General features: G+C 48.8%; 2 protein-coding genes across 13 annotated transcripts in view; one reads left to right on the top strand and one right to left on the bottom strand.

Moving 5' to 3' along the window:
- Positions 1–2413, bottom strand: part of ANKRD13A (ankyrin repeat domain 13A) — a 32173-nt gene extending 29760 nt beyond the window's left edge. For 4 of the 7 annotated variants that reach the window (XM_081884601.1, XM_081884602.1, XM_081884605.1 and 1 more), the window contains exon 1: positions 404–532. In XM_081884601.1, coding sequence (XP_081740727.1) covers positions 404–499 — 96 coding nt within the window. In that variant the 5' untranslated portion in view covers positions 500–532. Of the gene's footprint in view, positions 1–403; positions 533–2359 lie in introns of those variants that run through there. The other 3 variants (XM_081884603.1, XM_081884604.1, XM_081884606.1) reach the window with 2 other exon arrangements.
- A 1207-nt stretch (positions 2414–3620) lies between these two features.
- Positions 3621–22561, top strand: part of GIT2 (GIT ArfGAP 2) — a 44063-nt gene continuing 25122 nt past the window's right edge. For 4 of the 6 annotated variants that reach the window (XM_081884591.1, XM_081884592.1, XM_081884589.1 and 1 more), the window contains exons 1-11: positions 3621–3770; positions 5680–5813; positions 6178–6290; positions 7915–8020; positions 9282–9368; positions 9462–9592; positions 10259–10353; positions 11848–11893; positions 13702–13753; positions 14571–14643; positions 22214–22311. In XM_081884591.1, the coding sequence (XP_081740717.1) occupies positions 3719–3770; positions 5680–5813; positions 6178–6290; positions 7915–8020; positions 9282–9368; positions 9462–9592; positions 10259–10353; positions 11848–11893; positions 13702–13753; positions 14571–14643; positions 22214–22311 (987 nt within the window). In that variant the 5' untranslated portion in view covers positions 3621–3718. The remainder of the gene's footprint in view (positions 3771–5679; positions 5814–6177; positions 6291–7914; positions 8021–9281; positions 9369–9461; positions 9593–10258; positions 10354–11847; positions 11894–13701; positions 13754–14570; positions 14644–22213; positions 22312–22561) is intronic. The other 2 variants (XM_081884594.1, XM_081884590.1) reach the window with 1 other exon arrangement.

The following is a 22561-nucleotide window of genomic DNA, read 5'->3' as shown; positions in this document are numbered from 1 at the left end:
AATTAGGACATGGAGGAGTCCACTGTAGGACCCCCGTTCTCCACCACCCTAAAAGGTTTGCTCTACTGAAAACATGGGTACACCCTCTGCCATGATGAATGTGTCCATCAACCCCTCTTGAGCCCCTCCAGCCCTGAGCCAACAGACAGAGCCCTGGCTCCAGAGAAGACAGCGGCAGGAGCACTTGAGATTGGGGGCCACTTGCCCTCTCTCAGCCTAGCCTCCCTCACAGGGTTGTCATGAGGATGTTCTCATGCACATCCTACTGAAGCTCTTGGGAAGAAAGAAAAGACACGAAGGTGATCCACAGGTGCAACTCCTCAGAGTCCACACAAACACCTGTGGAAGTCTTAAGAGCCCAGGTGTCCCCTCCAACGCCACATGCCCCCTTCCTCTTTTTTACCTTGTTCTTCAGCGCTTCTTCCAGCTTCTGGAAGTCATTATTCCAGACTAAGCCGTGCAAAGGGAACTTGCTGTCGGCGTCCCTCGAAGAGCTCATTCTGGGCCGATGGGCCCCTTCTCCCCCACGCCAGGGCCCTCTCAGGTCATGCCCTCCGCTGCCCCAATGCAGGCTGGGGAGCACCTCTCCGCCCCCCACGGTCGGGGCTGCCTCCCCCACCCCTCCTCTGGCTGCCCAGCGAAGCCCCTCACCCCTCTCGGAATCTGTGGGAGGCCCTCGTCAGCCCCCCGCTTATGGGCTCCCCCTAACCTTTCACCCTTCACCCCCACCCCACCGCTCCTACGCTGCTCCTCCTTCCTCGCCCCCCGCCAGGCCGACCCGCCCGGCCACGCGCCCGCCTGTGGGGACCAGGAAGGAGGCCCCGGGAGGAGGAGGAGGAGGAGGAGGAGGAGGAGGAGGAGGAGGAGGAGGAGGAGGAGGAGGAGGAGGAAGAACCGCGGCCCCCTCCCCTCGCGGGCGGGACGGCCTTCGGAGGCGGTGCCGGGAGGGGGGATCGCTCAGGGCAACCACCCGCCTTCCCTCGTCCCTCCCTTGAAGCCGCGGGCGCCATGTTGCGTGCGGGCAAAAGCGTCAGCCCCGCCCCCCGACACACCCACGCTTCCTGCGCTGCCCGCCGTGATGTCTGAGGGCGGCCAACAGTCTCCTGGTACTCTGGCGGCCATCTTGGAAGAAGGCAACTGGTATTGTCTCTCTCTGCTTCGCTCGCGCTTCCCTCCGACCACCATGGTAACTAAGGGCGCCGTTGCCGCCGACGTAGATCAGGCGGCCATGTTTGGAGAGGGCGACGTATTAGCTTATCATAGAACCATAGAACTGTGGAATTGGAAGGGACCCTTGAGGGCCATCTAGTTCAGCTACGGCATCCTTGACTTCTGTTTAAATACTTCCAGTGAAGGAGAGTCCACCAGCTTCCCAGGGCGTCCATTCCACTGCCAAACGGCTCTTGCCGTCAGAAAGTTTTTTGTGAGGTTTAATCAGAATTTCCTTTCTTAGCATTTGAATCTACTGGTTTGGGTCCCACTCTCCGAAGCAAGAGAAACAAAAGCTCACTCCACCCTCTGGATGACAGCCCCCATATCCTGTATGTCTGGCCATCCTGTCCCCTCGCAGTCTCCTCTTTGCAGCCTCAACATCCCTGACCCCATCAACTAGACCTTGGATCATCTTGGCTGCCCTCCTCTGCACACCTTCCAGCTTGTCAATATCCGGTCTTAAACTGTGGCACCCAGAACTGGACATCCCAGGTGGGATCTGACCAAGTCAGAACAAGCAAAGCCCAACCCAAATGCCTGGCCAAGGCTGGTTGCTTTGGGTTCCCCACTTCCTTCAGGGAAAGCCCAAGCCAGTGCCTCAGCCTTGAGACCTGGAACAGACACAGGACCTCAGAGCGAGCCTAGCTAAGTTGAGGTGCCACTTCTGGTGGGCTCAGCCATGGCTTAATTTCTAGCCAAGAGAGGTGCCATGGCCTCCCATTCTTCCTGGAAGGCTCCAAATCCCACCTAAATGGGGGGGGGAGGGACTTTTATTCAGGCAAATGGGAAGTGTACTGGTCCAAGGCAGAACCATAGCCGTTTGCCACTTTGTTTTTCAAAATTAACCTCCAAGGGAGAAGCAGTTCATCTCTTCTATCCAAACGGTTCATTAGAAGGACTGTGACTTTAAGAACACCTGCCTGAGCTTGTTGTTTTCCTCCTCCCTCCCAATCTCTTTTTCCTCGTGGGTTGTGTATTTTAGATTGTGGAGCTAAGGGCAAAACTGTCTACTAGTTTTTGTAAGCTGCTTCGCCGCAGGGGTGTGTGTAGCTGACTAGCGAGACAGAAATGTTTTAGAATGATAGATGAAGGGGGAAGGCACAGCCGGGGAAACTTGGAAGCGGGGGGGGGGCTTTTACATACAAACCTGAAAAGCAGCTGCCTGGTCTCCCCAGTTCCTCCTCATTGGCATTCAAGATGCATCCGCTAGTCTGTCTGGGAGCAGAAAATAGCAAATTTTCTTGGAACATCATTCATCACAGCCAGTGACATGCCAGGGGGCTTCAGCTTAAATAGCCACCCAAGGTGCCTCTTGGACAGGCTGTGGCTGTGCCAGGAAAGAGGCAGAGGGGAACTTGGCCTCTCCTTCGCTGGTTTGGAGGCTGCAGGACTACAGAGCAGGGAGGGGCTCAATGGGGGATCACCAGACTGAGGAAGTGCTTTCATTGGGCAAGTAATATTTGCATGGGGTGCAGATGGAACCCTGGTTAACTCTGCTATCAGCACATGACTGGGGTGGCATGGTGGCTTAGGCCTGCCTAGAGCTGTACAATCCCAAATAGATAGATATCTAGTTGGCCACTGAGAATAGAAGGATGGACAAGATGGGTCCCCTTTGGTCATCCATTAGGCTCCACTTACCGTATGTCCTATTCTGGTTTCACTGATTTCACAATGGGGCAAGGTCAGTAATGGCAGCACTGTGGAGAGCTCCAGGTGAGCTTTTATGAGGGCTTTATAGATGATTACCTTCCAGGCTCTGCCCCTTCCTTGGATCAAAGGGTTTAAAGAGGCAGGTCTCTGGCTTGGGACTGAATCACAGAATCATAGAATTGTAGAGTTGGAAGGGAACCCAAGGCTCATCTACTCCAACATCCTTAAATGCAGGAAACTCAACTAAAGCATCCATGACAGATGGGCATCCAACCTCAGCTTAAAAACGTCCAAGGAAGGAGAGTCCACAACCTCTGGAGGGAGACCTTCCACTGTCGAATGGCTCTTACTGTCAGAAAGTTTTTTCTGATGTTTAGTCAGAATCTCCTTTCTTGTAACTTGAAGCCATCGGTTTGAGTCCTACTATCCAGAGCAGGAGAAAACAAGCTTGCTTCATCTTCCATGGGGCAGCCCTTCAGATATTTTAAGAGGGCTATCATATTAATTTTCTTCCCTAATTTTTCCTGGAGTGTCAATTTTATAAAAACAGTAGCACTAATAATGGACCACCTTTGCCCGCAACAAATATGGTCGCCGCATGCCTCGCCTTTCCCGGCGGCAAGATGGCCGCCCGAGGCCCCGCCCCAGCATCCCTCGTCACGGACCCTCCGCGCGGCGATGGTGAGGTGCGCACTTGGCGCAAGCGGCTTGGCGAATGGCTCGGCTAGCGCGAGGAGGGGCGCTGGTGGCGCGCGCACGCGCAGGACGCCTTCCCCGTGACTGGCGGGGCTGAGAGGGACCCGTTAGCGGGAGCGGCGGCCCCCCGAGCGGCTCCACCCGGCCCGGCTAGGCCATGTCCAAGCGGCTGCGGAGCAGCGACGTGTGCGCCGATTGCAGCGCTCCCGGTAAGCGCCGTGGGAGACCAAGGGCGGACGACGGGCGGGCGGGGGGGCCACCGCGGAGCTCGAAGGACCCAGGCGTCCGAGGGACCCGGGCACCCCGGGGCTGCCTCCCTCGTCACGGGGCTGCCGCGGGAGAGGCCGCCGGGGAAAGGGAGGGCTGCGATCCTGCTGAGGGGAGGCCCGTCTGGGGGTGTGCAGGGGGCCTCTGGGCATGTGCAGAGGGCCTCCCCTCGCAAGCGGGTGGGGGAAGGAGCAGGTGCCGAGGGGACAGCTGTCGGGGGAGCCCCGCGCCTCTCAGCTCTGGGCTTGGGGTGTCTGTGAAAGAGGGAGGGAGGGGTTTAAAGAGGGGGCCCCCATCTCCCCTTTGCACATGGGAACAAGAGGCTTTGCTGGATGGGCCCCACTAGCCTCCTGCAGGCTCTGCTCGGGTCCTTGCAAAGCGGGCTTCCCAAAGGCTTCCCCCGGTCCGTGGGATGCAGGATGCTAGGCTAGAAAGGCCTTGGGGCTGATCCATCCACAGGTGGTTATGTTTTTCAAAATCACCAGCACCCAGCTTTGGGGGCAGTTTGTGGGACACACCCTCTTCCCCCAGGGCCTTTGATGGAGATGACATTCTGGGCCCCAAACAGGAAACCAGCTGCGGAAATTGCGCGTCCTGCCTTGAGTTAATTGCAGGTGGCAAGAGAAAGCAGCAGCCAGTTCTCAGAAACCCAGCCGGCTCTGCTTGTGGTGGCACAAGGGGCCCGAGCCTTTCCCCTGTACCTTGGATGAACGAGCCAGAATTGCCCCCGACATCAGAGCCTCGTGTGGCTACCAGTGGTTGCCCCTTGGGCTCTTGTTGTGGATCTTCCTGCCACAGCGAATCTCAGGTTTGCCTCGTGGTCTGGGCACAATTCAAGGTACCGGCTCTGGATGATTTCTTCCTCCCCATTGCACCATCACGAAAGCACTACTTCAGCTCTGCCATTTGTGGGCTGAGTTCACACAGCCGAGGGCACTTGGGCATACCCCACAACTGTGGCAGTCACTTCCCCCAGATCAGACAGAGGCAACTTTGGTAATCTGTGCCCCCAACTCACAAACCCCTGAGTTGTCCTTCTGTAAGTAAGTTGCCAACTTGTACTAGTTGGGGAGCCTGTCTAGCATCAAGTACAAAATATGTATACTGGCATACTGCCCATAAATCCCAAATGAGAGCTCTGAGGTTAAGCGTAGATGCTCTTCTTTCTTGCAGCTTGCAATTCCACTTTGCTGCATTGTAAGTAAGTAGTTTTTAGGGTGGAGGCTGAGTTGCCGTGCTCTTGAAATGCACAGGGGACCCTAATAATTTATGTGGAAATGGGAATTGCTGGCTGTTTCAGCAGCCTTGCCCCATATCTTCCCCCACACTTAAACAAGTATGCAAGGATTTCTTCATTGTGTGCGTTCTTCAGCTCTTTCAGGGAGAACTGGCAATTTCCCTCTGCTGTTCTTACAACTTCTCTAATAATGATGCACCTTTGCAGTAAAGACAGTAGGGCAACAGATGTTCTATTCAGCTTCAGTTCAAGAGATCTCATGCTTTGCCAAGCACCTTCCCATTCTGCTCCGGTTCAGCAGAGAGCTTGGCTTGTGACTCAAGGCCAAATCTGGCTTGATGCTTGTCATGCTTCCTGTTTTGCATGACCCTGGCATGTTCTTTGCAGCTTGTTTTAGCTCATGCCCTGGGTGCCTTCTCTGAGCTCAGTACAAATCCAGATTTCCTTCCTTGTTTGGTGATGCACAAAGTAGAGTAGTTTTTAAAATATAAAAACTGGACCTGAGAAACCCAAGCACTACCTGTGGCTGAAGTGGACGGTAGTGGTATTTCTTTGCAACCAAACTCCTGCCTCTCTCTCTTCTTATGCTAAATGTGCCACTGTTTTTCTTTCAGACCCATGTTGGGCATCAGTTAACAGAGGAGTTCTGATTTGTGATGAATGCTGCAGTGTTCATAGGAGCCTGGGCCGGCACATCTCCCAAGTCAGGCACCTGAAACACACACCGTGGCCCACAACGCTGCTTCAGGTAACACACACTGGGCTCGCTGCTGCCCATGCAGATGACCACCCCTCCTGCTTAACAGCTTCCCATAGTAGTCGTGTGTGGCCCAAAGGTGGATGGGGCCTTTTGAAATGCTGAAGTGCATGTTTTTTTGCGCATTAAACCCATACTCTAACCCTTAACTTTATTCTAAAGGTCAACAAAACTTTGAGCAGAGCCTTGAGAAGGGCTGTTTCTGTAATAAATGCTGGTGCATTATAGAACGTTTGCAGAGTACACCTGCAGAGCTCCATGCCAGCAACAGGACAACTGTCACCTAGCGTCTAAGTTGCTCTGGACAAGAGGAAGACAGCAGCTCCATGCTTTGTATTCTGCTTTTTTTTTGCAGATGTTGGAAACCTTGTACAGTAATGGGGCTAACTCCATCTGGGAACATTCATTGCTGGATCCTGCATCTGTCATGAGCGGAAGGCGCAAAGCAAACCCCCAGGACAAAGTTCAGTAAGTTGGATTGGGGTGGGCGGGTGGGGGGGGGAGCAATGCCTCTATCTTCCCTAGAGGGCCAAAGGGGCAAACCCACGGCAACCTCCAACAAACCATGGCCAGGGCTGGAGCCGATGTGAGCCAATCCTGATCCTGCCTCCCACATTGCCCAAGCAGAGGAAAACACTCTTGGTGGCAGATGTGACTAAAATGGAGAAAGCCTCTTTATTCAGAGAGCTATTTGGGGGTGGGTGTTGGAGGAGCACACTGGATCAAAATGTCAGAAGTGTGGCTGAGTCCATGGCCTCCTGCTGCTGGAGGAGCACGATTGGGATGCTTGTTTCAAATCAGCATGTGAAATTCAGACCACCTCTGTGGTCTCCTGGGCCATGGCATCTCTTGCATAGCATGCTTCCTCTCCCCATCAAATGCAATTTTTTCTCGCCATCCTTCGCCAATGGGGACATTGAGTATTTTTATAGAAAGTGAATTATTTTTTAAATGAAAAAGAGAGAGGGTTTTCCGTTTTGGAGGCGCTTCGCAAAACGAATTTCCCTATGGGCTTGCTTCGCAAGAAGAAAGCCCATAGGGAAATCTCTGGGGACCTCTTTTAAATGCTGGCGGTGGGGAGCAAAGCCTTTCCCCCCCCTCCGGCCTTCAGAAGAGGTCCAGGAAGGCCGGCGGGGGCCGAAAGGCTTTGCTCCCCACCGCCAGCATTTTAAAAGCAGTCCGGGTAGCAGGGAAGCGCTTCCCGCTATCCCGGATGGCTTTTGAAGGCAGGCGGGGGGGAGCAAAGACTGAAGGCGGGCGGGGGGCAAAAGTCTTTGCTCCCCCCTGCCTGCCTTCCCGGGAGAGCGGAGAAACGCAGCGCGTTTCTCCGCTGTCCCGGACGGCTTTTGAAGGACGGCTACTGAAAATGATCATGACCTTTCCTCTTTGGCTCACTGTTGATTTTTACTTTCCCCCCTTAGTTATAGATGCTCTTCTGTTTCAGATTTCTAAAGCTAGTAGTGAAAGACCTAGGACCAGGACCTCTTCTGAAGGCTGGCGGGGGGCAAAAGTCTTTGTCCCTCCTGCCTGCCTTCCCGGGGGCTTTTAAATCGCCCCGGGACAGCAGAGAATTCCTCCGCTGTCCCGGGGCGATTTTAAAATGCTGGCGGGCGGCAGCGCTGCCGCCCGCCAGCATTTTAAGATCGCCCCGGACAGCGGAGAAGTCCTCTGCTGTCCCGGGGTTTTTAAAATGCTGGCGGGCGGCAGCGAACCCTTCGCTGCCGCCCGCCAGCATTTTAAGATCGCCCGGGACAGCGGAGAAGTCTCCGCTGTCCCGGGAATGCAGACGCGGGGGGGGGGGAAGCAAAGACTTTCGCCCCCCCCCCAGCCTTCAGAAGAGGTCGGGGGACAGACTGTCCCCGGACCTGGTCTGAAGGCGGTTTCCATAGGAACGCATTGATTGATTTTCAATGCATTCCTATGGGAAACCGTGCTTCGCAAGACGAAAAACTCGCAAGACGAAAAGACTTGCGGAACGAATTAATTTCGTCTTGCGAGGCACCACTGTAACTATCCAAAAGTAGATCTCACTCATGAGACGTTTTAATGCTCTTCTGTGGTGTAGTTCCTTTTCCTTTTGACTCACTTGTAGCCCCAATAAAGCGGAATTCATCAGAGCAAAGTATCAGATGCTGGCCTTTGTTCATCGCTTACCATGTCGGGATGATGACAGTGTGACTGCCAAAGACCTTAGTAAGGTAAGATTGCCTCATATGAAGACCTCTGAGTTTGGATCAGGCTGAAGGCCCATCTGGTCCAACATTCTGTACTCACTAGATGCCCACTTTATGGGTAGGTAGCTGATCAGGATGTGTTCCATCCACAATATTTAGCTGCCACCCTGACACTTTGGGGGGAAAGGTATGATTGAGTCCTAAATGCTTCAGAGGCCACTCTGTGTCAAAATCCAAATTCTGATTCAGAAAAAAGAAACTTAATGTTTCCTTTTTTTACTAATGAGGAATTGAAAAAATAACTTCATTTTTTACAGAATTGGATGAAATTTACAGGCATACTAGCCCCTCCTGATTGGATAAAGGACTACCAAATTAGACACAAAAAGGTTTAGGATTCCCCCTTCCCCCACTGGGCTCATCTGTAAAATTCATCCCTTCTACCCCCAAAAAGGGAACCATCAATACTTAAAAAAAGAAAATATTTCTGCAGAAATGGACTAACTTTTCAGGCAGGGTAGCCCCTTTTGTGTGTTTACAGTTTGGAGGTAGTTAAAAATGATTCATTTAATTGTTTTATAAACAACTTGTATGGAAAAAAAGGGTACATCAAAGGTGAGAAATTTGCCAAATAACAGACATATCAGCCCAGGGATTTTAGTGCTTGGTGTCTTTGAAGTTGATTTTGAGCAGGGGGAGAACTAGAAAGGATTTGCTTCCTTCCCTGTGATATATTGTGGGCAACAGTTCCATTATGAAATCTTAGAGGTGTCCCTCGGAAAATAACCTGCAAAATTTTGGAAGGTAAGATGTAGGGGCCAGAGGGTTACAATGAATGAAAACTAAGAAACACAGCTTCAGGCTTGTATTCTGCTCAGTGACATCAGTTAAATCTTAAGTGTGAAGCTGATCTGAGTGGATGTTTTTATGAGAGACAGAGAAACATCTGTCACTCCCTCCACACCAGCCTTCCCCAGCAGAGAGCCCTCCAGGTGTTTTGGGCTGCAGCTGGGATGGACGGGTGTTGGGGGCCCCAGGTCACCTGGAGAGCTGCAGGTCAGGGGAGGTTGCTCCACTCCGTCTGCCATTTGATAAACCTTTTTCATGTCTCCACACCTTATTTGTCGGTTGTAGCTGGCAGGTGGCTAGACGCCAGCCTCGGCCTCCCCCAAAGCAAGCCCCTCTGGGAACCCCTGGAAGGAGTTTGTGGGACTGTCAGCACAGGTTTCTCAGCTGCGGTGAGGCAAGAGAAAATTCTCTGCTGACCTCTCTCTCTCCCTTTCAGCAACTCCACTCGAGCGTCAGGACGGGGAACCTGGAGACCTGTTTGCGGCTTCTCTCTCTGGGTGCCCAGGCCAACTTCTTCCATCCAGTAAGAGAAGGCCTTTCCATGAGCTTGGCCATCATTGCTTTGGGCTGGTCTGAAGCAGCTTCTCAGCAAATGCCTGTTAACTCCCCTTTGCAGGAGAAAGGGAACACCCCGCTGCACGTAGCTGCCAAGACGGGTCAGATTTTACAAGCGGAGTTGTTGGCGGTGTATGGGGCTGATCCTGGCACACAGGACTCCAGTGGGAAGACGCCTATTGACTATGCAAAGTGAGCCATTTCAAGCTTGGGGTGGGGGTATTTTTGGCAGGAAAAAAACTAAGAGCAAGTTCCCAAATCCCTTTTGGAGTGGGTGGGAGATGGACCAAACCTCCTTACTATTGAATTTTGCTGTTTAGTGACATGAAAAACTTTCTCACCGTATCCCTTCCTCTGTTTCTGAGGCAACGGAGGATCTCTGCAGCTAGGTTAGAAGGAGGAGCTCTATGTGCTGTGGGATGCTTTCACCCAGTTAAAATAAGGCATGGTGGCTTTCAGTGCCTTATTTTAGATAGCAAACCTGTGCAGTACAGTGGTACCTTGGGTTAAGAACTTAATTCATTCCAGAGGTCCATTCTTAACAGGAAACTGTTCTTAACCTGAAGCACCACTTTAGCTAATGGGCCTCCTGCTGCTGCTGTGCTGCCGTCATGCGATTTCTGTTCTCACCCTGAAGCAAAGTTCTTAACCCGAGGTACTATTTCTGGGTTAGCAGAGTCTGTAACCTGAAGCGTCTGTAACCCGAGGTACTACTGTAGTATATTTCACTCACTCTGTGAGTAGGATTGCAGCCTCAGAAGTAACCTGCAACAGATTTTTATTTTTGTTCTTACTGATATTTTCAACTCAACAGTAGTGATTTCTGAATGAATCTCCCACCCACCTTTTGCCCAATAGGCAAGGAGGGCACCATGAGCTGGCAGAACGCCTTGCGGAAATCCAGTATGAGCTCACGGACAGGCTGGCATTCTATCTTTGTGGCAGAAAACCTGGTAAGGGTCTGACTAGGTTTATTTCATGTTGTTCTGGTTATTTCATTTCCCCCCATAAAATTTGTATATCGGTTGATTGCTAAAAAATAAACAAACTTCAGAGTAGTGTCTCATACCCTCCAACATTTCTCTGATGAAAATAGGGATGTCCCATTCCATAATGATAATTTTACTCTTTATATCCCACTCTGGGCAGCTTCCAACATCTATAAAAACATAATAAAACATTAAACATTATAAGAAAAAACCCTTCCCCATACAAGATTGCCTTCAGACGGCTCCGGGGTCGGATAACTTCATACTCACCACCATTTCCCCAATGAAAATAGGGACGTCCTTAGGAAATGTGGGGCATTCTGGGATCAAATCAGAAACTAGAAGAACTTCTCTAAATCAGGGACACCCCTGGAAAATAGGGACGCTTGGAGGGTCTGGTGTCTGTTTGTAGAATAAGAGTAAGAGTAAAAAAGAAAAAGACAATAAAATTATCAGTAAAAACAGTTCAAAAAAGCTGTTAAAACATCCAAAAACTTAAAAGTCAGTGATAAGCTAAAAATGGATTAAAACCCATGTCAACATTCTCCATATCTGAGAAGGCTTGTCAAAGCCAAAATGTTTTTAGCAGGTGCCAAAAAGAGTGCAGTGGAGGTGCCTGCCTGGTGTCAACAGGCAGGGAGTTCCAAAGTGTAGGTGCTGCCACACTAAAAGATTTCTTGCGAAGGCAGAACAATAATTAGGTGGCCCCTGTAACTGTGCTGGTTTTGTCGATGGAGTCAGTTGAGGGGCAGATCTGGGGTCACTTTATGTACTGTTAGTAACACCTTGAAGATGGCTCACTAGCAAGTGGGCAGCTTCTGCAAGTCCCTGAGCAGAGGTAGTCTTATGTTCTATCCTGCTTTGCTTCTAGAGAGCTCAGAGTGCAGTCCATGGCTCATGCATCCCCCACATCTACTTGTTTGAGAAGTGGTCCAGCAGGAATGGGGGGGCACATATGTTCATCCTGGGTCGCCATTATCTTTTAACCCCACATGGACTGACATGACTTCTGTAGCTCAAGGGAGGAGAGACTTTAGACTTGCAGGAACTACTTGACTTTTTCCTAGAACTGCAGTCTGGTATAAAATATGTATTCTGATCCCAGGAATTTGTTTGGAGTACCAGAACTGAGGTGAGCTCACATTCCTTTCACACAGAAATCCACACCTGTTGACACCCACACTTCATTCACTTCTAGTTTGGGTGTGGGAGGGGTCAATCTGTTGCTGCTATAAGCAGATGGGAGTTAGAAACCCTTACCGATCTACTGCAGGAGATCCAGATCTGCTTCTGCCTGTCCTTGCCCTGCCAGAATGCCGTCCTCAGACCTCTCCAGTTCATGCAGGCACTGAAAAGGCTGCTCAGCTGAATCAAGTTGTGGCTTGTGGAGAACTGTGGGTTGAGATAATGACATGATCCTTTCTCGCACCTAATGCTCTTTTGAAACTTCATTTTCAGATCACAAAAGTGGACAACATTTTATTATACCTCAAATGGCAGACAGGTAAGAATGCAGACTAAGCACTAATAATATGTGGTAATAGTATTGTTGGCCAAATCAAATGACAGTCGTAGATTCGTTTGATTGTCAAGAGTGATGTGCGCTCAAGCTTTGCTTTTTGTCTTCCTTCTCCTTGCAACCTCTCCTTGTCTTCTGTTAATTGATTGAGGTGCCTAAAGTCTTTTCTGATTGGTGGGGCAGATGTTGATAAATAAGGCAATAACATTAATAAATTTAATTGATATTTTTTCTCCTGCTGCGGTCCCTTGGGGATTAAGACGGCTGTAAGTAGTTCAGTAGTTTAATTTACCAATTAACTCTGCTATGTGAGGGTTGAAAATTAGGTACTTATCACAAAACACACTGATAACTCAGCTGTGCACTAGAAAGTGTGGACAATAAGTGTGGGTTGGTTGTTTCATTTCTGCGTATTATGTGACCTATTTTTGCAGAAGTTTTTAAACTGAGGGTCTGTGTTCTGGCCAGCGCACCCTTTTGAGATAAGCCTTTCATCTCAGAAAGATTTATCTCAAAAGTTTGCTCGGGACAGGGCTTTGAGTGTGGCTGCCCCTGTTCTGTGGAATAACATCCTGCCCCTTATCTGGACCCTCCGGAAAGAGTTGAAGACATTTTTGTTCCAACATACCTTCCTAGCTGGACAATTGGGTCTTTGCCATGAATGTCTAGTCTGTATGGTTTTAGGTTTGTTTTAAGTGTATCTGGGTGTTTTTGGGTTGGGGAGGTTGTGTGTGTGTGTTTAAATTGTTTTTTCCTGCTCCCCTCCCTCTGTTTTTTTTTTATTGTACATCACCTTGAGATGATTCTGTTGAAGGCGATCAGTACATTTAGATGGTGACTGATAATATATTCAGTGCTTTGGCGGGGGGCGCAGGGGTGTGTTTAAATAGTTTTTCCTGCTCCCCTCCCTCTGTTTTTTTTATTGTACATCACCTTGAGATGATTCTGTTGAAGGCGATCAGTACATTTAGATGGTGACTGATAATATATTCAGTGCTTGGGGGGGGGGGCGCAGGGGTGTGTTTAAATTGTTTTTTCCTGCTCCCCTCCCTCTGTTTTTTTTATTGTACATCACCTTGAGATGATTCTGTTGAAGGCGATCAGTACATTTAGATGGTGACTGATAATATATTCAGTGCTTTGGGGGGGCGCAGGGGTACACATACCCCTAAACCTTTTGTGAATCTTTGTACTTTTGTCCATTTACTGTATTTATTTTCCCTGATTTGAACTATAAAACGGTGATTTTCTTGAGTTAAAATGAGAGTACCCCTAAACATTTTTTTAGGGGGAAAAGCCCTGAATATACCTTTAGGTTATCTCTCAGGGCGTGTGTAATTAAGTTTATATCAGTCTATAGGCTGACATTCTAGCAGAAACTGTCCACAAGCCTGCCTGCTATGAGAAGCAGATAGATTAGATAGATAGATAGATTAGATAGATAGATAGATGATATAAAAGCATCAAGCAGCACTTCACACAAGCTTTCTCTGGATCCCTTTTAGAATTCGGTTAATCACTTAAATAACATACATGTTACTGTGATTAACAAAACAGGTTTTATATTTATGTGGCAAACCATTTCCCCTTCCTTCTTCATTAGCTGCTGTGATAAAAAATGAAATGATGCAGTATAAAGGAAGAGGACTAAACTACAACTGTGTCTGCATTCTTGGTCAAGGAATGACAGGCGCGTAACTTTAATTTTCACCCCTCTTTGTTTATTCCTTGCCTAGTGGTGCTTCCAAGGTTCAGGTATCAATAAATACAGTGATCACTTCTTTCTTTCATAGCAGTTTAGATTTGTCAGAACTGGCCAAAGCAGCCAAGAGGAAGCTTCAGTCGGTGAGTAACATTTTCTCTCTGCTTCCCCGCCCTCAGCTTTGGCTTTTCAGGGAGGAGGAATGGACCCTGGCTGGGACCGGGGAGGGTGAGGAGGGTGGGTTGGATACAGAGGGAGTACAGCTTACCAGGAGTCTGGAGTGCGGAAAGCAACAGGGACGAAGGAACAAGCCTTAGGGGCTTTTTTAGATTTTTATATCCTTCACTTTAAAGAGTGTGTTGCTGGTGTTAAACTCCTGGGAGTAGCCAGCAGCAACTCGAGGAGCATTTGGCCCTTGCTGAGGTGCCAATGGATTGACTGCTGGAAGTCGGCAGCCCTTGCTGGCTGAGTGGAGATTGTGCCACACTGAGTTTGTACCACATTGTCCCTCATCTGCCCCACTGCCCATTTGCATGCTCTAAAGAGCCACCATCCTGCCACGGACTTGATGTCAATAGAATTGCCCCAGACACCCATTGGCTTCCCCTTGTTTGAGTGGGGCAGGGCCTCCCCATTCCACCCCAGAGCCCACCAAGCCCAGCTTTGAAGGGGCTGGTGGCAGAAGAGCAGAATGTGTGTTTCAGTGCTGGGGGGGGGCGGCAATGGTGGGGAAATGCTGTGGGCTTCATGAGGAGGGTTTCCTGGTGGGGCATCTGGTGACTGCTGTGAGAAGCCTGGCTAGATAGATGGAATTTAAGTTGATCCACCGGCCGGCAGGCAAGCAGGGGCCCCTTAGGTTCTGAATGTCGGAAAAATAAAAAGAACACCTTTGCCTCTCACTCCCAGGAGGGGGCTTTGCCATAGAGAGTCGTGCTTAACTTTTCCTCCCCTCCTCTCCAGCTGAGCAATCACTTGTTTGAAGAGCTTGCCATGGATGTCTATGACGAGGTGGACAGGCGGGAGACGGACGCAGGTGACCTTCTGTTGCGGGACATTTGGGTGCTGGAGGGCGGCTGGGTGGGTGCCATGCCGCAGCACAGGGGCCCTGCGTGAGGCCAGAATGAGCCTCCTCAGCAAAACGCTGCATTGCAGCAAAGGGCTCCTGCCCCTGGAAGGTGCCAAGTCCTCTCAACTCTTCTTGCCCCGTACTGCAATTTACCCTCCAGAGTAGCTCATAGAATCATAGAATCCTAGAGTTGGAAGAGACCCCAAGGGCCATCGAGTCCAACCCCCTGCCAAGCAGGAAACACCATCAGAGCACTCCTGACATATGGTTGTCAAGCCTCTACTTAAAGACCTCCAAAGAAGGAGACTCCACCACACTCCTTGGCAGCAAATTTCACTGTCGAACAGCTCTTACTGTCAGGAAGTTCTTCCTAATGTTTAGGTGGAATCTTCTTTCTTGTAGTTTGGATCCATTGCTCCGTGTCCGCTTCTCTGGAGCAGCAGAAAACAACCTTTCTCCCTCCTCCATGTGACATCCTTTTATATATTTGAACATGGCTATCATATCACCCCTTAACCTCCTCTTCTCCAGGCTAAACATGCCCAGCTCCCTTAGCCGTTCCTCATAAGGCATCGTTTCCAGGCCTTTGACCATTTGGGTTGCCCTCCTCTGGACACGTTCCAGTTTGTCAGTGTCCTTCTTGAACTGTGGTGCCCAGAACTGGACACAGTACTCTAGGTGAGGTCTGACCAGAGCAGAAGACAGTGGCACTATTACTTCCCTTGATCTAGATGCTATGCTCCTATTGATGCAGCCCAGAATTGCATTGGCTTTTTTAGCTGCCGCGTCACACTGTTGGCTCATGTCAAGTTTGTGGTCAACCAAGACTCCTAGATCCTTTTCACATGTACTGCTCTCAAGCCAGGTGTCACCCATCTTGTATTTGTGCCTCTCATTTTTTTGGCCCAAGTGCAATACTTTACATTTCTCCCTGTTAAAATTCATCTTGTTTGTTTTGGCCCAGTTCTCTAATCTGTCAAGGTCGTTTTGAAGTGTGATCCTGTCCTCTGGGGTGTTAGCCACCCCTCCCAGTTTGGTGTCATCTGCAAATTTGATCAGGATGCCCTTGAGTCCATCATCCAAGTCGTTGATAAAGATGTTGAATAAGACCGGGCCCAAGACAGAACCCTGTGGCACCCCACTTGTCACTCTTCTCCAGGATGAAGAGGAACCATTGATGAGCACCCTTTGGGTTCGGTCAGTCAGCCAGTTACAAATCCACTGAGTGGTAGCATAGTCAAGTCCGCATTTTACCAGCTTCTTTACAAGAATATCATGGGGCATCTTGTCAAATGCCTTGCTGAAATCAAGGTAGGCTACATCCACTGCGTTTCCTTCATCTACCAGGCTTGTAATTCTGTCAAAAAACGAGATCAGGTTAGTCTGACATGACTTATTTTTCAGAAATCCATGCTGACTATTGGTGATCACAGCATTCCTTTCTAGGTGCTCACAGACTGTTTGCTTAATGATCTGCTCCAGAATCTTCCCTGGTATTGATGTCAGACTGACTGGGCGGTAATTATTTGGGTCCTCTCTTTTCCCCTTTTTGAAAATAGGGACAACATTTGCCCTCCTCCAGTCTGCCGGGACTTCGCCTGTTCTCCAGGAATTCTCAAAGATGACTGCCAGTGGTTCTGAGATCACATCTGCCAGTTCTTTTAATACTCATGGATGCAGTTCATCTGGCCCTGGAGACTTGAATACATCTAAACTAGCCAACTATTCTTGTACTATCTCCTTAGTTATTCTGGGCTGTGTTTCCTCTGCTGAATCATTTGCTCCAAATTCTTCAGGTCGGGCATTGTTTTCTTTATTGGAGAAGACTGAGGCAAAGAAGGCATTGAGGAGTTCAGCCCTTTCTGTGTCCCCTGTTTGCATTTCCCCATCTTCTCCTCTGAGTGACCCCACTGTTTCTTTGTTCTTCCTTTTGCTACGAACATACCCATAAAAGCCTTTTTTGTTGCTTTTAACCTCTCTAGCAAGCCTGAGTTCATTCTGTGCTTTAGCTTTTCTGACTTTGTGTCTACACGTGCTGGCTATTTGTTTGAATTCCTCTTTGGTGGTTTCCCCCCTTTTCCATTTTTTTGTACACATCCTTTTTTAATCTTAACTCAGTTAAAAGTTCTTTAGATAGCCACCCTGGCTTCTTTAGGCACCTTCCATGTTTCCGTCTCATTGGTATTGCCTGAAGTTGTGCTTTTGCTATCTCCCTCTTAACAAACTCCCAGCCATCATGAACTCTCTTTCCTTTTAGTATTACTGTCCATGGGATCTCACCCAGCACTTCCTTAAGTTTTATGAAGTCGGCTTTCTTAAAGTCAAGAAATTGAGTCCTAGTATGCTTGGCTGCTCCTTTCCGCTGTATAGTAAACTTCAGAAGAGCATGATCACTCGCGCCTAATGATCCTTCCAGTTCTACCCCACTAACCAGGTCATCAACATTGGTTAGGACCAGATCTAAAATGGCTGTTCCTCTTGTTGCTTCTCCCACTTTCTGGACAACGAAGTTGTCTGCAAGGCCAGTGAGGAATCTGTTTGACCTTATGCTCTTGGCTGAGTTTGACATCCAACAAATATCCGGGTAATTGAAGTCCCCCATTACTACTATCTCCCTTCCTTTTGCATGCTTGGCCATCTGTTCCAGGAAGGCATCATCTATGTCCTCCGTTTGGCTTGGGGATCTATAGTAAACTCCCACAATGAGGTCACTGTTATTCTTCTCCCCCTTAATTTTGATCCAAATGCTCTCACTTTGGCTTTGAGGTTCTAAATCTTGGATCTCTTCACAGGTATACCCATCCCTGACATATAACGCCACTCCTCCTCCTTTCTTGTCTGGTCTGTTTCTCTGAAATAGATTGTATCCCTCCATTATTACATTCCAGTCGTGGGACTTATCCCACCAGGTTTCAGTGATGCCTATTATGTCATATTTAGTTTGCTGTACCAAGAGCTCAAGCTCATCTTGTTTATTTCCCATGCTTTGCGCATTAGTGTACAGACATTGAAGTCCATTAATCATTCCCCCGTGTCTCTTATTTAAGGATTTTTTCCTCCCACCACTAGGTCTGCGTGCTGTTTGCTCCATTTGGTCTATGACATTGGGATGATCATCTTCATCAATTGATAGACTCCTACCTTCGGGAGCACTATCTCCCTCCCCCACATTAGTCAGTTTAAAGCCCTCCTGATGAGGTTTCTGAGATTTTTGGCAAAAACATTCCTCCCAATCGTTGTGAGGTGCAGCCCATCGCTTGCCAGAAGTCCATCTTCAAGAAACTGCAGTCCGTGATCTAAGAATCCAAACCGTTCCTGTTTACACCATTTGCAAAGCCAGTTGTTCACTTCCACTATTTTTCCTTCTCTCCCTGGGCCACGTCGTTCAACTGGGAGGACAGATGAGATGACAATTTGTGCATTTAATTGCTTCAATTTCCTGCCCAGAGCCTCGTAGTCTCTTTTGATCTTCTGGAGGCTATTGCTTGCAGTGTCATTGGTTCCCACATGAACCAAGAGGAAGGGGTATTTGTCAGTGGGTTTTATGATTCCTTGCAGTCGTTCAGTTACATCTTGGATCTTAGCCCCAGGGAGACAGCACACTTCCTGAGACATCTTGTCAGGCCCACAGATCACTCTTCTATTCCCCTCAGTAGGGAATCCCCTATCACCACTACACACCTCCTCTTAGGTTTGGTCGGGGTTCTTCCGTGAGCTGTCCGTTCCAAGGTCGCCTGCACATTCCCTGAGGACTGACTTTGCTGCTTGTCTTCATATACCTGATCGACTGTAATGAGGGAGAGATCCTCAAATGGAGTCTGCTCTTCGTCTTCCATGCTAGCGGAGAGGACCTCAAAGTGATTGTGTATTTCTAAACAATCAGAGCGAACCCTGGGCCTCCTACTTCTTTGAGTCACATTTCTCCATATATCTGGCTCCTGTGTTGGTGAACTAGCCTCCTTCTCAGGGGAGTCCCCTGTCTCCTCCTTGGTGGAGACGGTGTGCTCTGTTGCTTCCAAGAAGAGCTCCAGCTCTCTAATTCTTTGGAGCGTAGCTACACATTCCTCCAGTTGCTGGACTTTGTCTTGTAAGAGGGCAATCAACATGCAATTGCTGCAGGTAAAGCTGCCTGCAACCTTTGGCAAGATGGCAAACATTGCGCAGGAACCGCAGGCGACTGCAGCTGTTCCCTCACCCTCCATCTTGAGAACGTGTCGTTGGGGGTGGCTACAGCGGTCCTCCATCATAAGAAGCATGCAGACAGGACAAATAACTCCCCCCCCAAGAAAAAACCTAGGTCTCCCCCAACAAAGGTTTGAGACTAGCTCCCCTAAATCTAAAAGATGGATCAAACTGCACGCGCCACTAGGCGTGCGCCGCTGCCCTACAAGCTCTGATAAGCTCCTCCCACAGCTAATCTCCTGCCTCAACAGAAACCCTGCCCCCTCTGACCTTTGCACAGGGAGAGCAGCTAATCAGCCACAAAGAAACACACACACCAGAAAACCCTTTTTGCTCCTCCTTCAGCTGCTGCCCTGCAAGCTCTGATAACAAGCTCTACGTCACAGGGATATGACGGCCTGGGATGTCAGCCTTGGCAGCTGCTGTGGGCCTTCCCTAGTCTGGGGCCCTGCAGGTGTTTGGTGAGTTGTAGTCCAAGGGCTGGACAAGGCTGATTATAGCCCACAACCCAAGCCTTGGTTTTCGCTTTAGAGTGAAATTGTGTTTGACCCGGAAACTACAACTAATCCAGAATGCGGCAGCTAGACTGGTGACTGAGAGCGGCCGCCGAGACCATATAACACCAGTCCTGAAAGAACTACACTGGCTCTCAGTACGTTTCCGAGCACAATTCAATGTGTTGGTGCTGACCTTTAAAGCCCTTGGTCCAGTATACCTGAAGGAGCGTCTCCACCTCCATTGTTCTGCCCGGACACTGAGGTCCAGCGCCGAGGGCCTTCTGGTGGTTCCCTCGCTATGAGAAGCCAAGTTACAGGGAACCAAGCAGAGGGCATTCTTGGTAGTGGCGCCCGCCCTGTGGAATGCCCTCCCACCAGATGTCAAAGAGAAAAATAACTACCAAACTTTTAAATGACATCTGAAGGCAGCCCTGTTTAAGGAAGCTTTTAATGTTTAATAGGTTATTGTATTTTAGTGTTTTGTTGGAAGCCACCCAGAGTGGCTGGGGAAACCCAGCCAGATGGATGGGGTATAAATTATTATTATTATTATTATTATTGAAATTTGTGTGTCTTATTATGGGGGGAAAGCTCATTTGCCCAGAGGGCTTCATTTGGGAGAAGGACTGGGCTCTAGGACATGTGTCCAATGCTTTGACTTCAGGTGTGGGAGGTTTATGAGGGAGGGAGCCCCCATTGTCTGCCACTGATTCCCAGCCAATGCCCAAGCATGGAGAGACTGTGGGCCTCAGGATGTTGTTGGGCTTCAACTCTCTTTTTTTTTTAAAAAAAAGATATTTATTGAAATTTTCAAAAAACAAGAAAAAACAAAGAAAAATTAAAAACACATAGCATTTACATTCCTTATTTTCAATAACATCTTTCGGTGACTTCCCCACACCTCCCCTTCTTGTATTCCAGTTCCAATTGTTAGCTCAGCAAGTTCTTATCCCCAACTTTTGCCTTATTATATTTAATTTGTTTTAATTAATCAATTTTAACTTATAAACCTCAATTTATACATCAATGCTCATTCTTTAAACCCTTTTCTAAAGTTGACCCAAGTTCCCTTCCACGAATTTCCCAGTTTTTATACTGATAACAAAACAGAATAAAGAGAAACAAAATATAATTGTACACCCTTTGGATTCCCAAAATCCCCCCCCCTTCCCGGTTTCGATCCCCAGTAAATGTCCATCAGTCTATCAACTATCAGCCTGGAGACCTCACGTCCGAGGCTCTTAATTCTCTCTCAATTCCTCTCTGCCGGTTTTTTTGATAGTCCTTTGTATTGAAAACCAAGTCTCGGAGAAGCTCTGTCCCAATAGGTTCCATATTTCTTCCAGCCAGACCTCCATATTTAAAAGTGGGGCCCAAATCTTGTTTCTTACTCCTTTTAAGTCCAAATGTCCCAAATTTCCGAAAAGCTCCAACTTCCACCTTAATCAGATTTGTAATCCATAGGTCTTCAGATCTCCCCATTAGGAGATCTCTCCATTCTTCATTCTCCAATTCAAACCAGATTCTCATCATCCAAATCTTGTTTTCCTTTGTATCCATCTTGGCACGCCTCTGGCTCTCCTTTATCATCTGCGGCATTCCAGCTCCTCCTTCCCTCTCCACCGGAACAGCACGTATCTCTTTCTCCACTCTCTCAGAAATCTCAAATTTCTTTTCTTGTTCAGCTGCATAGGCTTCTTGAGTCAAGTCCTTATCAAATTCAGTGAGTTATTCGCTGTTAAGTTCACAATTGTAACATTTGTAGCCAAAACTTCACTTTGACCTTGTAACTTTCCCAAGAGAAAAAACATTCTGTCCAGTTCAGCCTGTATTTTTCCACCTGCAGCCATTCTTGTAGTGTCCCTGAACCCCCTCTAGAGGGATTCTGGTTACTTAGTATTCCTTCCAGCTCCAATCCAAAAGTCAAGTTAACTTGTTTCAGTTCTTCTTTGTTCTCAACAGTTTAAAACCAAGTTGTAACAAATATAACCAGCAAAGACAACAGAAACAAAGTTATTTTTTCTTCTTCCAGCTTTGACAGCTAGTTTGACAGCTGTCAAACTCTTCTATATCTCCTCACTAGGCTCTCTCGCGGATCACTCCCGGGTCCCGGGGGTTGCACTTCAGCTCTCAAAATCAAAATCAACTCTTATCCTCCAGCAAAATTACTTATACTGCCAAATCGTGAAATTAATACCTTTTATCCAGTAAAGGAAAAAAAAAGTTCTCACGACCTTAGTTATCTAGTCCTTGCTTTAAATTGTCTACAGGACGCGGAGACAGACTTCCTTTTTGCGCCTTCCCCGATCGTGCCTAATTCAGAAAAAAAAAGAATTTTCCCTTTGTAATTCCAATTTCCGTACTACTCACGGGTTGTTACTTTTGGAGTCCAATTGTTCAAAAGAAGAAGTTAGCACTCTCCGGCCATGGCATGCGGCTTCGTTCCGTAGGAGAAGCAATCGACTCACAGCACCGCGCCGCTCCCCGTCGCCCGTTCCGTAGCCTTTAAAAAGGCTCCTTCACGGGTCGGGGGGGCGCAAATGGTGCCCGCCGAGTCACCAGGTCCACAGGCAGCAGCGCCTGTGGTTTCTGAGGGTCCCCGCGTCGCCGCGGCGGCAAGACCCGTCTTCTACGGAGCCGATTCCCTCCGGAGCTCGGAGGGAATCTGCCATTAGACGATGGCGCTAACCCAGAAGTCCTGTTGGGCTTCAACTCTTAGCAGTCTGCATGGCTGACGGTCCGGGATTATGGGGCTGGAGGCCAGCAATACCTGGAGAGCCACAACAAGTCACTCATCTTTTATGCAGAAACCTAAGCAAAGCTAACCCTGGCTTTCCTCTCTCTGTCCCTTGAAATAGTGTGGCTTGCCACTCAGAACCACAGCACCCTGGTCACCGAGACAACAGTGGTCCCTTTTCTCCCCGTCAATCCCGAGTACTCCTCAACAAGGAACCAGGTATGTTACTCGCGCCATTTCTCTTGTCATCTGAGGAGGAAACTTATTCCCAAGCCCTAAACACAGGCAGAAGATTTTCCATCTATCAGATTTCTACCTTTGTGGACAAATTCAGAAGTGGATTGCTGGAATTCACCGTATGTGGAGGCTTTCTGGGATCTGGTTTGGAATCTCCTGCTGGTGCAGAATGCGATTGGCAAACTGCTGAGCAGGGAGCTTCCGGTCAAGAACATGGAGCACCAGGGTTAAA

Source organism: Podarcis melisellensis, assembly GCF_964234715.1.
Source record: "Podarcis melisellensis genome assembly, chromosome: 13".
NCBI classification, from domain to species: Eukaryota; Metazoa; Chordata; class Lepidosauria; order Squamata; family Lacertidae; genus Podarcis; species Podarcis melisellensis.
This window is presented reverse-complemented; position numbering and strand designations above follow the sequence as displayed.